The sequence below is a fragment of the Pelobates fuscus genome, chromosome 9 (genome assembly GCF_036172605.1).
Source record: "Pelobates fuscus isolate aPelFus1 chromosome 9, aPelFus1.pri, whole genome shotgun sequence".
In the NCBI taxonomy this organism is placed as follows: Eukaryota; Metazoa; Chordata; class Amphibia; order Anura; family Pelobatidae; genus Pelobates; species Pelobates fuscus.
In genome coordinates, this window is record NC_086325.1 from 142068905 (window position 1) to 142085108 (window position 16204).

General features: G+C 43.0%; 1 protein-coding gene across 1 annotated transcript in view; it reads left to right on the forward strand.

The window, feature by feature from the left end:
• Positions 1-10016: 10016 nt before the first annotated feature.
• Positions 10017-16204, forward strand: part of TBC1D13 (TBC1 domain family member 13) — a 36910-nt gene continuing 30722 nt past the window's right edge. Inside the window, exons 1-4 of the mRNA XM_063432628.1 lie at positions 10017-10080; positions 13128-13201; positions 13988-14028; positions 14121-14182. Of these exons, the coding sequence (XP_063288698.1) occupies positions 10058-10080; positions 13128-13201; positions 13988-14028; positions 14121-14182 (200 nt within the window). The 5' untranslated portion in view covers positions 10017-10057. The remainder of the gene's footprint in view (positions 10081-13127; positions 13202-13987; positions 14029-14120; positions 14183-16204) is intronic.

The following is a 16204-nucleotide window of genomic DNA, read 5'->3' on the forward strand; positions in this document are numbered from 1 at the left end:
TGCACTCATATACACACACTACACTCATACACACACTGCACTCATACACACACTGCACTGCATTCATTATATACACACTGCACTCATACACACACACTGCACTGCATTCATTATACACACACTGCATACACACTGCACTCATACACACACACTGCACTCACATACACACTGCATTCATCATTCATTATATACACACTGCACTCATATACACACTGCACTCATATACACACACTGCACTGCATTCATTATACACACTCATATACACACTGCACTCATATACACACTGCACTCATATACACACACTACACTCATACACACACTGCACTCATACACACACTGCACTGCATTCATTATATACACACTGCACTCATACACACACACTGCACTGCATTCATTATACACACACTGCATACACACTGCACTCATACACACACACTGCACTCACATACACACTGCATTCATCATTCATTATATACACACTGCACTCATATACACACTGCACTCATATACACACACTGCACTGCATTCATTATACACACTCATATACACACTGCACTCATATACACACTGCACTCATATACACACACTACACTCATACACACACTGCACTCATACACACACTGCACTGCATTCATTATATACACACTGCATTCATACACACACACACACTGCACTCATATACACACACTGCACTCATACACACACTGCACTGCATTCATTATACACACACTGCACTCCATTCATTATATACACACTGCACTCATACACACTGCATACACACACACTGCATTCATATACACACACTGCACTCCATTCATTATATACACACTGCACTCATACACACTGCATACACACACACTGCATTCATATACACACTGCATTCATTATATACACACGCTGTAAATAAATATTCAGTTAATATAATTTTTTTAGGATCTAATTTTATTTAGAAATTTACCAGTAGCTGCTTCATTTCCCACCCTAGTCTTATACTCGAGTCAATACGTTTTCCCAATTTTTGGGGGTAAAATTAGGGGCCTCGGCTTATATTCGGGTCGGCTTATACTCGAGTATATACGGTACTCTTAAATGTGTCCCCTGTTCTGTAGTTTAAAACTACTGAACGTTGTCTTTGTGCACCAAATACCGGTGAGATGGCACTGTGTAGAAAAGTCAAAACAGTGTCTGTGAGTTAAAATGTCCGCCATCCATTGTTCTCACCATGTGCTTCATCCATTGTTCTCACCATGTGCTTCATCCATTGTTCTCACCATGTGCCTCTGATACATGAAATGGTGGCCACCCAGTAACTCCACAGTTTGTCCCCAGATGGTTCTTAAAGGGCCAGCAGCAGCATAATAAAATACAATATGCCCAAATCAGTTCCTAGAAGGGCAATACATCCCAGGGCCATAGTCGCAGGGCAGGAGGCTGGCAAACAGGCCCCTCCAAAAACCAGTGGCGAGGTCACTTTCGCCACACACCACTGTTATGGAAAGTCTGAGTTAAATTAATTATAACCAATTGACCATTTAATAACCCCAGACTGTTTCCTGAAAAACTGTCACGCTAGCATAACTATATATATCATTTACAGTGAGTCTCTTGTGGCAATAAAGAAACTAAATGAAAAAACCTTCTAATGCAAAACCACTATTGAGGGTATACCGTAGTGATCGATTGTTAACCGTGTGACACTGAACTAATAGAAATTGCTACAAAGAAGAGCTACACAGGATGGGTTGCAAACAACACACTTTGCAACAGCCAAAAGAAAATAATCAATTACAAAGTCTGACTATCCTGAATAATAGCAAGAAAAAGAGGCTTATTGCTGCCAACCATTCAACCTGTGTAAAGACGCTGATATCCCCTTCAAATCCCCCAGTACGGCAATAGAATATCCTACAATTGCGTCCACTGACTTAATGGAGCTAGAGTCTGAAGTAATCCGCCATATTTACTAACTAACTAAATACAATATTCTAGTAGTATAGTTCCTCATTGCAATGGCACAGGCAAGCTAATGTCTTTTTGAAATCCAAGACTAACTGAAGGACTTACAGTCTAGAGCAGGGCTTCCCAAACTTTTATGGGCCGAGACACACTTTTCAAAACGGTAATTTTTCGAGACCCACTTGCTTTTAATGCATATTTAAAAAAAAAAAAAACACCATGGCACCATGGCAATCAGCTTTAGAGGCACACAATTGGCACACCATGACAATTACTTTTAGAGGCATAAAACTGGCACACCATGGCAAACTGCTTTAGAGGCATACAATTGGCACACTATCCGCTTTAGATGCACACAATTGGCACACCGTGGCAATCAGCTTTACAGGCATTCAATTGGCACACCATAGCAATCAGCTTTACAGGCATTCAATTGGAACATTATGTCAGCTTTAGATGCATAAAATTGGCACACTATAGCAATCTGCTTTAGATGCATACAATTGGCATACCATGGCAATCTGCTTTAGATGCATACAATTGGCATACCATGGCAATCTGCTTTAGATGCATACAATTGGTACATCATGGCAATCAGTTGTAGATGTATAAACTTGGCACATCATGGCAACTTTAGGTGCATACAATTGGCACACTATAGCAATCTGCTTTAGATGCATACAATTGGCACACTATAGCAATCAGCTTTAGATGCATACAATTGGCACACTATAGCAATCTGCTTTAGATGCATACAATTGGCACACTATAGCAATCAGCTTTAGATGCATACAATTGGCACACCATGGCAATCAGCTTTAGATGCATACAATTGGCACACCATGGCAATCAGCTTTAGATGCATACAATTGGTACATCATGGCAATCAGTTGTAGATGTATAAACTTGGCACATCATGGCAACTTTAGGTGCATACAATTGGCACACCATAGCAATCAGTTTTAGAGGCTTACAATTGGCACACCTTGGCAACCAGCTTTAGAGGCATAAATTCTGGGATATCATGGCAGCTTTAGAGGCAGAAACTTTGCACATCATGACAATCAGTTTTAGAGACATAGAACTGCTTACTCACAGACTCAGAATCAGACTAGGGATCGACTGATTATGGGATGGTTTGGGAGGAAAGAACACAGAAGTGCTTTATGTGTCTGAATTCAGTCATACTTGTGACCGTTTACAAAAGTGCTGATTTCAATAAAAATCTTCACTTTTATAATTGAGGGAAAAAAGACCTCCCTGGCCGTCACTCGGACGGTCTTTCTGTTAGCTCCACAAAGGCACCACTACTACCGTCTTTCTCCGAAAATAAGACCAGGTCTTACACTGAACAAAAAATGTTTTTTGGGTAGGGCTTATATTAGAGGAACATACCCCGAAAATAAGCTAGGGCTCATTTTCAGGGAAACATGGTATTACAACAAAAGGTACCACAGGTCACTGAGAAATATGGGTAAAAAAATTTTATTTAAATGAGTGGGTTAAGTGTACACTGCTACCTTATGTACACTTTGCATCGCTATCTTAGTACAGGGTAGACTGGCTTATTTTGGGCCTATGCTAATTAGACTAGCAGAAAACCAGTTGATGCTGCTTTTACACCCAACTCCCTGCCCATGGCATCTTCCGTTAATGGCCAGGAAACTGCCAATGTCTCTATTCCTTGCCTTGTGGTAATCATGAGGCCATGCATCAATGATCCATACAGGATTGAAAAGTGGGCTTCCCACTCTTCCCTAAACAAACGCTACAACAAAGCTATGCTGCAATTCCCAACATACATCTATCTAATCACCACTTTACAGCCATTACAGCTCATAATCCCCTAACTTGACATAATGGGTTATCTCCAAGCATCAGGACTACAGATCCGCTTTAAGTGCGAAACATGAACTGAAGAATGAGAAAAGCCGAGCAGACGCTCCCCCTCCTATTAATCGCATTTTCATTCATATTTTTCCCTCTGTATCTCTGTATCCCTTCATTCTTCGGTCTAAATAATGAGAATGACTACTAGGCTATTAAGTAAACTTCAAACTTTAGCGATCGAAATCTAATTGGCAAAATTGAAACTATAATAGCCAATCTGTGACTATAGCTAAATTGGAGATTTTTTTCAGATCATCTATCTTTGTCTTAATTTTGCAATTCAGATTTTAATTTTCTCCAATCTGGAATTTAGTCAATAACTCTGTAAGAGACTCTTAAACATTGGCTTTTTTTTGTCTTGTCTCCATCCTAGCACTTAGTTGTTAATTCTATCAAGTTGACATTCTCTACAGAGTAACCTGGCCATTATTATAAATGACAAATCATACTGGCATGATGGGTAATGTCACACGTGCATTAAAACCTGTACCGCACAGTGTGACTGACATTGAGCATTGTGAGGCCATACCAGGACATGCACTTGCCTGTCTCAGATTAAAGGGTTACTCCAGGCATCAACCAATAGTGGGATTCAAAGATTTTAGTAACCAGTTCCCACTTTTCATATGTTTCCAACTCCTCTGGGTCGGCCCAAGACATTGTGTTGCCTGGGACCAAGACTCCACCCCCCCACAAGTCATGCGCGCACACAAATGCACATCAACGCAGTCACACATATATGCCTTGGTTGGCAAAAACACATGGGTGGCAGGGTAATTCTATATAAACTTGATATATCATGCCAATGAGAAGCAAATGCATAAACTAGGTATTTCATGGCAATGAAGCAATAAATACATAAACTTGGTATATCATGGCAATGAGCAGTTAATGCACACATCCTGAATATCATGCCAAAGAGCAGTAGATTCTTAAACTTTGTATATCATGCCAATGAGCCACGTGTGGCTCCAAAACGTCTGCTAGTGCCATGTGCCCCCAAACAAACCTGCCAGTGCCATCTCTCTGCTCCCAGCCTCTGTGCCATCTCTCTGCCCTTATACTCACTCTGTCATCTCTCTGCCACCAGCCTCACTGTGCCATCTCTCTGGCCTTTGCACCATCTCTCTGCCCTTAGCCTCCCTATGCCATTTTTCTGCCACCATCATCTCTGTGCCACCTCTCTGCCACCAGCATCTCTGTGCCATTGCTCTGCCCCCAGCCACTCGGTGCAATCTCTCTGCCCTTTGCCTCTTTCTGCCATCTCTCTGCCCTAGCCTCCCTGTGTAATTTTCTGCCACCATCATCTCTGTGTCACTTCTCTGCCCCCAGCCACTATGTGCCATTTCTCTGCATTTGGCCTCTCTGTGCCATTTCTCTGCCTCCAGTGAGGGCGACAGAGTGTGTTTGGGAGGGTGACAGCAGGGCCGCCACCAGAAATTTTGGGCCCCTAACTCAGCTCAGGGTCTGGGCCCCGCCTCCAAATACTGCCCACAGGGTCCGCCTCCAAATACCACCCACAGGAATACACACACAAACACACACACTGATACAAAAGGTCACAGATACATACTAACAGACACACATACTGAAACAGACATACACGCATACAGGCATAAATACTGACACACACATACTGAGACATACACACATATATAGACACACAGGCATACATAGTGACAGACAGACACATACGAACATACATACAGACACACATGCATGAGGACATAAATACACATACATACATACACACTGACGTACATACAGACACCAACATACATACACACATACAGACATACATACATACATTAATACATACAGACATACTGACAGACAGACATACACAGACATACAGTCATAATGGCATACAGACATACATACATATATTCAGACTGACATACATGCATACATACAGACATACTGACAGACATACATACATACTGACATACATGCATACAGACATCCATACACACATACACACAGACATACGTTAATAATGATATGCAGACATACATTCATACTGACATACATATATACATACATAATGACATACAGACATACATTCATATATACATACATACATACTGACAGACATACATTGATACTGGCATACATACATACAGACAGACAGACATACAGACATATATACATACATACTGACAGACATATATACATACATACTGACAGACATACATACATACTGACAGACATACATTGATACTGGCATACATACATACAGACAGACAGACATACAGACATATATACATACATACTGACAGACATATATACATACATACTGACAGACATACAGACATACTGACAGACATACATTGATACATGCATACATACAGACATACATTCATGACATACATAATAACATACATACTGACAGACATACAGACATACATTCATAATGACATACATACATACAGACATACATGCATACATACAGACATACATGCATGCATACATACATACAATCATAACGACATACATACATAGCGACAGACATACGTGCATACAGACAGACATACATACAGACAGACACACATACATACAGACAGACAGACACACATACATACATTTATAATGACATACATACCGAAAGACATACATACATACATGTATACATACATACAGACATACATGCATACATACCGACAGACATACATGCATAGACAGACAGACATACATGCATACATACATACACACATACTGACAGACATACATGCATACATACATACACACATACTGACAGACATACATGCAACGACATACATACACACACACAAAGCTCATTTTCCAGCCACGCACCTGTCTCTTACCTTTTCATTGCAGGAGGGTGGCTGGGGCTGATGGGACTGGGAGTCGGCTGGCTCTCCCTCACTGCCAGGCACGCGCTCCTCCCGCACGGAGTGAGTGACCTTCCCCACTTGCTGCGGCTGCTTTTTTTTTTTTTTAAAGGTGCCCGTTCACGCTATACCATGACCACAGCGCTGACCGGGCCCCTGAAGATATAGGGACCATCGGGTGGCCATAAGTGCGTGGGCCACCCGACGGGCCCCATCAGTGTGCAGGCGCCGGTGCAAGTGCACCGGTGGCAATTCCGCCGCTACACGTGGGGCCCGGGTGGCCGGGCACCCCAGGGCCGCCGGGCCCGTGACAACCGTTATGGTTGTCACCCCCTGATGGCGGCCCTGGGTGACAGTGTGTGGGAGGGTGACAGACGGTGTGTGGGACAGATAATTTGTGTGGAGGGTGATAGTATGTGTGTGGGATGGTGACAGTGTGTTGGATGGTGACAGTATGTATGGGAGGGTGACAGTATGTGTCAGAGGGTGACAGTATGTGTGGGAATGGTGACAGTATGAAAGGTGGTGAGTGTGGGGTGATGGTGACAGTGTGGGAGGTGGTGACAGTGGGAGGGATGACAGTGGGGTGATGGTAGAAAGAGGGGATGTGACAGTGGGAAGGTGATAGTGTGTGTGAATGGTGGCAGTGTGAAGGGATGGTGACAGTGTGGGAAGTTATAATGTGAGGGGATGGTGACAGTGTGTGTGGGAGGGTGACAGTGAGTAAATGGTGACAATGTGTGGGGTGATAGTGTGGGAGGGGGCCAGTGTGGGGGTGGTGACAGTGTGTGTGTGGGAAAGGTGACAGTAGGGGATGGTGACATTGTGGGGATGGGGACGATGTGGGGTGGTGACAGTGGGGCGGATGGTGACAGTGTGTGTGGGAGGGTCACAGTGTGGGAAGTGGTGACAGTGGGAGGGGGAAGGTGACAGTTTGGGAGGTGGTGACAGTGTAGGAAGTGGTGACAGTGGGGAAATGGTGACAGTGACAGTGTGGGAGGTGCTGACAGTGTGGTAGGTGGTGACAGTGCGGGGGGGAAGGTGACTGTGTGGGAGGTGCTGACAGTGTGGGAGGTGGTGACAGTGGGAGGGGGAAGGTGACAGTTTGGGAGGTGGTGACAGTGTAGGAAGTGGTGACAGTGGGGGAATGGTGACAGTGACAGTGTGGGAGGTGCTGACAGTGTGGGAGGTGGTGACAGTGGGGGGGAAGGTGACAGTGTGGGAGGTGCTGACAGTGTGGGAGGTGGTGACAGTGGGAGAGGGAAGGTGACAGTTTGGGAGGTGGTGACAGTGGGAGGGGGTAGGTGACAGGGTGGGAGGTGGTGACAGTGTAGGAAGTGGTGACAGTGGGGTAATGGTCACAGTGACAGTGTGGGAGGTGGTGACAGTGTGGGGGAAGGTGACAGTTAGGGTGGTGGTGACAGGGGGTGGATGGTGACAGTGGGAAGTCGTGACAGTGAGGGGGAAGTGCTGACAGTGGGGGGAGATGATGACAGTGGTGGTGGTGACAATGGGGGGATGATGACAGTGGGGGTGTTGGTGACGAAGTGGGAAGTGGTGACAATGGGGGGGATGATGACAGAAGAGGTGGTGGTGACGGTATGGGAAGTGGTGACAGTGGGGGGAATGATGACAGTGATGGTGGTGACAATGGGGGGATGGTGATAGTGGGGGTGGTAGTGACAGTCTGTAAAGTGGTGACAATGGTGGGGATGGTGACAGCTGGAGGGGTGGTAGTGTGAGGAAATGGTGGCAGTGGGGGCTGGGGGTATCATGTGGGGAGGCTGTAGCTTAGTTAAATACCTTTTTTTTTTGTAATATGTAGGGGTAGGTAGACAGTCCACCAGAGCCTCCCTGTCTGCAGCTCCGCCAGGTGCAGAGCTGCTGACCATGAAGTAGAGATCTTGCGATCTCTGGCACTTGATGTGTCATAGCATTGCCGTGGTAACCCGCGGCAACGCTGTGTTTTGCTGGAGATAGCGAGGTCTCTATTCCATGTGAGGGAGAGCCAGCCGACTCCCAGTCCCATCAGCCCCAGCCACCCAGCAGTGGCAGACTTCACGGAAGGGCTCTGCACCCAGCGGCATACAGGGCAAGCCCCCGGACCCCCTCCTGGTGTTGGACCGAGGGCCGAAAGCCTCTATCGGCCAGGTTAATCAGCGCTTCGGTGAACTTGTTACATTTTAGTAACAGGTCCACATGAACCGGTGAGAACCGGCTGAATTCCACCACTGATTACAGCCCATTGTAATGATGCCAGGTGTACCCTGACCTCGTTTCCTGGTAATGGGGCAAATCATTTGCAAATCCTCGCATTATGCCAGGTGCCAGTGGCATACTGACCACATCCAGCTTCTGAAGAATTGCAGGAGCAGGAAGTCAATCTTGCATCAGCGTTAGCTGACCACTCTAAGCCAATAAATGCAATTTTCTGTGTATTGGAAAATACACAGAATTGACATTAGGCTGCCTGGAACTCTAGTTCTGGGCTAGCTGATGACTCCCTAATGACGCAGCAGCAAAGCTGTTAATGTGGAACTCCGTATATGTGCAGCGAAAGCAGCACATACAGACGCCAGACACCATTTTATTTATTTATTACTGGCATGTATAAAGCACCAACATATTCCGCAGCGCTGTACAACGGAGAAAAAGACAAACACAATAAAAACAGACCGATACAATAGGTAGAGGATCCTGCTCGTGAGCTTACAATCTAAAGGGTAAAATGGGGAGATGAGACAAGAGGTAGCAGAGGAATGTGTATGTGATGGCAGAGAAAATTAAAAGTATAACTGCAGCAGCTGATAGCATGTGAAAGGGGTGATTGACTTTGGTTCCAAATAGCTGGAGGTGCATGCTATCTAGTTAGAAGGGACCAGGGTGGGCAGGTTTAGCCGAGTAAAATTACCATAACCACTTCAAATCACTGAAGTGGTAATGCGCTTGGAGTAACCCCTAATTGGGAGTTACACTCCTGGGCAGCAACTGCCACAATGCAGTCCCTCTCCTGAATGTGGCAAAAACATAAGAAGTGTAAATCTCACCAATCCCAGGCAGACTGGACATATATGTCCTGGTGATGCCCTACGATTAAACAAGCCTAAGCCCTAATAAAATTTAAATAGTAATATTTAATAAATAAATATATATGCACACACACATATATGTGCATGTTTCATCTTCAGTTATGTCACTAGCTCCCAATACACTAAGAGAACCCAGCAAAAGCAAGATTTTCACTGCCCCCCCCACCCCCTTCTGCAGGCAGGGACAGTGTCTGATAGAAGCAAAGTTCCTGTTTCCTGCCGGAATGTTTCTACCCTCCCACCGCAACTGAAACCCCACCGGAACTCAACATGTCGAGTCTGCACAAGACCAAGTGAGTGAGCTCTTGGGGGGTCTGGGACTGGGGGCAGGGGGGCTTAACTGTTAGAGATTTGTGCTATCCCTTTAACATCTTTCTAATATTGCAAGTATTAGAGAAATACACAATATAGCTTTTGAGTTATGGAGTGCTGTTAGCAATGGTTAATGAATTTTATTATTGTGTCATTAGTGGGCTGGGGGGATAATTATATATCATTACAGTACTCTGCAGTGACAGATCGGGGGTATATTACTACCAGCATTATATATTGTTTGTAGGAGGTGTGGGTTAAAAATAGAATCTAGAATTTGGAATGTGTGTGGATGGTAGTAGGTTGCTAAGTAAATAGATATTTTTGTAGTTAGTATGTATCCAGTACCAGGCTGGTTGGTTGAGATGTTCATTTTGTAGAATTGTGAGAGATTCTGTTTAACCCTTTAAGAACCTTGCAGAAGTTGATAATGAAAGGGTTACACAGTGAGTATAAAATGAAAAAAAGTCTGTAATAATTTTGATATGATCATTTGCAATGTATAATCAGGCCAACTAATCCCACAGCTCTGAAGAATTTATTGAGGTGATGATTTATTTTTAGAGCATATATTGTATATTAAACTATCTCATTATAAGATTAATTGAGAACCCTCAATTAATCTATGGATTGGCAGTCTTACCACTTTAGCACTGTTACATACATAGGGTTATTCACTAGACTCTGAATTGTAGCAAATTAAAGGAGCAATTTGTGCAGTCTAGACCTAACCAACTAAATTTCCTGTTAATCAATACCGGAGCTATTCAGTTCTCCTTTTCAATCTTACCTGTGTGGGTAAAACCACAGGTAAAAGGGTTCGGAGTGGATTTGTTCAACTTTTACCAGGAATTTATTTCGGATGAACCAGCTCAAATACATTTTTGAGGAAGTTTACTGGTCATACTCACAATTCTGTAATTATTCAATAATGGGATAAGTAAACATAATCTTAAATGTACTAGGATGTGGCCGTTCCACTTTTATCTGAGCTCTCAACATATCCTTTGACAGTGATGGTGATGGTGGGGGTGGTAGTGACAGTGTGTAAAGTGTCACACTGTAGGAACCAAGACCAGTTAATCTTAATGAAGTGGTCTGGGTGCCATGTCCTTGTCTGTTTAACCCTGCAACTGAGCACATGTGCCGTTCTGTAGGAAGGGCAATGTTTCCATTGCAGGGTTAACATGCATCTCGCGGCTGTCTTCCTGAGAACCAATAGTTGCTTGCGCGCTGGTAGTTAAACTCAGCTGTTAAGTCAGATGATCTCAAAGAGACCATTTAGCGTCGCGTTTTACCATGCATGCGCACTGGCTTGCCAATGTTTCCCTAAGGTGAAAATTTGGATTGCCAGAGATCATCTACAGTGCTGATCTCAGCTTAAGAGGCGGGGCAACAGGAAGGAGGCCAGTATTACTTGCCCATCAAACCCTCACACTGTGGAACCTAAATAGGTTTTAGGACACTATAGTGTTAGGAATACACATTTACATTCCAGATGCTCTAGTATTCCTTTAAAGAAACACTATACTCACCTAGATTACTTTAGCTAAATAAAGCAGTTTTAGTGTATAGATCATTCCCCTGCAATTTCACTGCTCAATTCACTGTCATTTAGGAGTTAAATCACTTTGTTTCTGTTTATGCAGCCCTAGCCACACCTCCCCTGGCTATGATTGATAGAGCCTGCATGGAAAAAAAAAACTGGTTTCACTTTTAAACAGATGTAATTTACCTTAAAGAATTGTATCTCAATCTCTAAATTGAACTTTAATCACATACAGGAGGCTCTTGCAGGGTCTAGCAAGCTATTAACATGGAAAATCTTAATTAAACAGAACTTGCAATAAAGAAAGCCTAAATAGGGCTCTCTTTACAGGAAGTGTTTATGGAAGGCTGTGCAAGTCACATGCAGGGAGGTGTGACTAGGGTTCATAAACAAAAGGATTTAACTCCTAAATGGCAGAGGACTGAGCAGTGAGGCTGCAGGGGCATGTTCTATTCACCAAAACTGCTTCATTAAGATAAAGTTGTTCAGGTGACTATAGTGTCCCTTTAACCCCTGTTCACCAGTTGCTTATTTCATCTTATAATATGAATAAAACCACTTCTTTAGATACTAGAGGCCTTTATATGCCTTCTACTGAATAACTCCATAGTTTACTTTTTTGATAATGGATCTAGTCAAAAGCATTGGAAGCATGGAAAGGAAGGGAGACAGCCAGATTTAGAAGTTCCCCATTAGATATGCAAAGTGCATACATTATTACAGCGAGCATGTCAATGTATGTGCATTGTGTAGGCGATGAATGAATAATGGGTTTGTGTAAGTCACATTTACTAGAATAGAGTTGTGTGGTATCTTCTGACCACACTATGGAATAAATACTATCTCAGTTTGCAAGTGTGAGTCACATCAGGCTCTCCCAATAGATTATTTATAGTGTAGACTTGAGATAATAACAAAGTCTAACTTGTACTGCTTTCTTTAAAGAAACACCCTTTTGATATGTTCCTTCTAAATTTGCACTACTGCCCTCTGTTTGTTTTTTTTTTTGTAACTAAACACCCTATAAACACTTAAATACTGGAACAGACTCCTCACTGCAGACAATCCTCTTCCAGTGGAGTCCTCAATTTTGGTGACTTTTGTCCATTTAAAAGTCATCATAACACACACTAACAACGCACAGTGCATGTGTGACCTTTGCTGTGTTCCACTAATTCACTTCTTCTCACAAGGAAGTATTGAATCTCTACAAGTATCATTAGCTGCGTTCGATGATGTCATGCTCTGCGCGATGATGAAAGTTGTTCGAAATTCAAAGGAGGAGAAAGCACCTCAAGTGGCTGCCTGGTTAACTAGAAGGGTGTTTTGGCCAAATATAGACATTGACGTTTTTCAATGTCCGAGAAAAGAGACGGCATGTATGCACCAAAACCACTTCATTAAGATGCCAGGTGCCGCTACGTGTACCAGTACCTGTATGAACAGTGTTAATGCGACATGTCTATTTAATTTTTCCAGGATTGCAGAGTTCCAGAGTATTCTCAGTGAGCCGCTGATTAATCTATCTGTGCTACGAAAGCTCTGTTTTAATGGTAAGCCATGCTTTGTCTTGACGCTGCACTTTGCCCGTGCTTCTAAACTTTGGTCTGCATGCAAATATAAATATATAAAAAAACTCTTAGAAATAATTACCTTGCCAAGATGTTTACAGTTTAAAAGCTGATGCTCGAAAAGTAATTCACTATTAAAACTGGAGAATTTTTACAGATATAAAAAAAACCGTAAGAAACGAACGTAAAATTTTCCTTAAAATCTACACTGAATTGTAAGGGATTGAAAACCAAACTGCTAAATTAATGCATAAATAGCTAATTTGTAGAAAAAAAATCTCTAACTGCTATAGTCAATACTATTTTCTTGTATTTTGTTTTTTAGTTTGCTACAGGTCAATGTTACCTTCGGCACTACAGATGTTCTGGACTTCATCTCCCCTAATGCTTTGCCAGCGTTATGGATGTGAGAACATTAAGGGAGAGGTAGTCCACATCATCTGGAATGTTGAAAGTCGCCTATCCATTAATATTCGTTTTGGTACCATATTAGATTTACTTATTTGTCAGTAGCCTTAATATACTGGACTTTGCTTTCCTAAGACTGTTTAAGATGCAATTACCGTATCATAGCTTGTTTCAAAGTAATATAATATTATAATATGTGCATATTTTAAATGATTTTCTGATTGCAAATGGTTAACCATTTTTTAAAATTATTTTATGACTTTTTTTATAAACATTAGTCAGACTATGTGGGTGTAATTGGTGGAAGTGATTTATGTTTTTTATAGTATATGTAACAATTCCAGCTTTATATCTTAACAGGAATCCCATTTGAAGGAGGTATTCGATGCTTATGTTGGAAGGTGGGTGTCACAATAACTCTTTCAAATGTGCACAATGTAAATTTTTAGTCTTCTCTAAAATATATCTCCTTTTCTTTCTTTCTTTTTTCTAGATATTACTAAACTATCTCCCCACAGATCGAACACTATGGGACTCGGTGCTGGCGAAACAGAGGTGAGAAGTCTAATAGTCTAATGAAGGCTATTCTATGAAAATGTACGGTTAAATGTCTATCTCTGCTTCTTCTTGAAGAAAGATTTCACCTACAGCAGAGGAAAGAGTTATTTTCAGTAGAAACACTAAGAATTTGATATTCTCTGCCTATAGCGATGGGTTTTTATCAGATTTGGAGATGTCTTGGAACTGCTGATTGTGTCTTTCGGGTTATGAATGATTTATTTTAAAAAATATATATATTTTTTTCATTTTTGCAGCATATTGCAAATAGTTTTAAATTGTGATTTGTCCTTTTTTTTTTTACTTATTTTTTTTTTTGGTCCACTTTTGTGGATCCTTTAGCCTATAACTTAGGGCCTGCAATCAAGCGATATAAATGTACATTGCTGACCGTTATCTCAACGATCACTTTTTCAATGTTTTCTTTAATCACCCACAAAAATATTCTTCACCTGTCCCTACTCTGGTTTAGGTATCCGCTTAAAGCGTTGCTATCACATGTTGAGTTTTTGCAGGGATGGGAGGTATACTTACTTGAAGCACTTCCTCATTGGTGCCACCATTCTAGACTTCACCTAGACATTCAGCTGCTGATAGATGAAGATTCCAGGCTAATCACTCTACACTGTCATTGCCTATGAGAGAGTCCAAAACAGATCTCCGTGCGCATACACAGTGATAAGCCATAAGCATGGTTTGTGCATCATGCAAGAAGGTATCTTTTCCCCAAAAGATGTCATGAGTGGCAAGTTGTAGGAAACCATATTGCAGGCAAGCGTGATTTTAATAGAACCTTTTTCCACATTTTATAACAAATCAAATCTGTGCTTAAAACAAAGTAGTTTTATGTGTATCTTCTGATATATATTTTTTTGTCCTCTGTTTTTCACAGTCCCGATTGTTCCGCCCCATTCTCCCAACCATGTTTTCCCTTTCTGGTGCTACTTCCTGTCAGTTTCCGGTTTGAGTTATGATATCTCGAGGTTCCGAACTGACTCGTCTCTATTTCCTCTTTGGCAATATATTCAGTTATTTACCTTTTAGATGCTGATGTTGCATAAATCACACTCTCTGATGGTTTCTGCTGCCTTTTCCTCTGTTTTCTGTCCCCTGTATATAAATTGAGCAATAAAAAAAAATAAAATATATATATATATATTAGTTTTTTTTAAAGTGACGCAATTAAAGGGACACTATAGTCACCTGAACAACTTCAGCTTAATGAGGTTGTTCAGGAGAGTGCTACAGCTCCCTGCAGCCTTTTTCTTGTAAGCACTGTATTTTCTGAGAAAATGCAGTGTTTACATTGGAAGCTTGGAACACCTCTTGTTGCAGTCAATCAGACGGCCACCAGAGGGACTTCCGAGTTCAGAGGCCCTAAAAAGGCCTCATTCACGTCTGACGTATTCACGCATGGGTGAATACTTCAGACGGGCTATCAGCACACAAAGCACTGTGAACGCGCTTTGTGTGCTGAGGCTGTCCGCACTGCTGTGGGAGTGGCTTCAGCTGACAGCTGAAGACCGAACCCACAGGGACTCTTTCTGGCCACAATAGTGGTTGAAAGGGAGGGGGGGGGAGGAGACCTACTCTCCTTCCCCCCCCCCCTGGCCCCCACCCCTGGGCGGTGGGTGGGGGCCATGAAGATAATGAGGGGGGGACCTACTGTCCTCCCCCTCTCCGGCCCCCACCCCTGTGCGGCGGGTGGGGGCCCTAAAAATAACAAAATTGGGGGGGGACCTTCTGTGTCCCCCCCCCGGCCCCCACCCCTGAGCGGTGGGTGGGGGCCCTAAAATTAAAAATAGGGGGGGGGGGCTACTGTCCCCCCCGGCCCCCACCCCTGTGCGGCGGGTGGGGGCCCTAAAATTAAAAATAAGGGGGGGGACCTACTGTCCCCCCCGGCCCCCACCCCTGAGCGGTGGGTGGGGGCCCTAAAACTAACAATAAGGGGGGGGACCTATTGTCCCCCCCGGCCCCCACCCCTGAGCGGTGGGTGGGGGCCCTAAATCCAATCAGAGT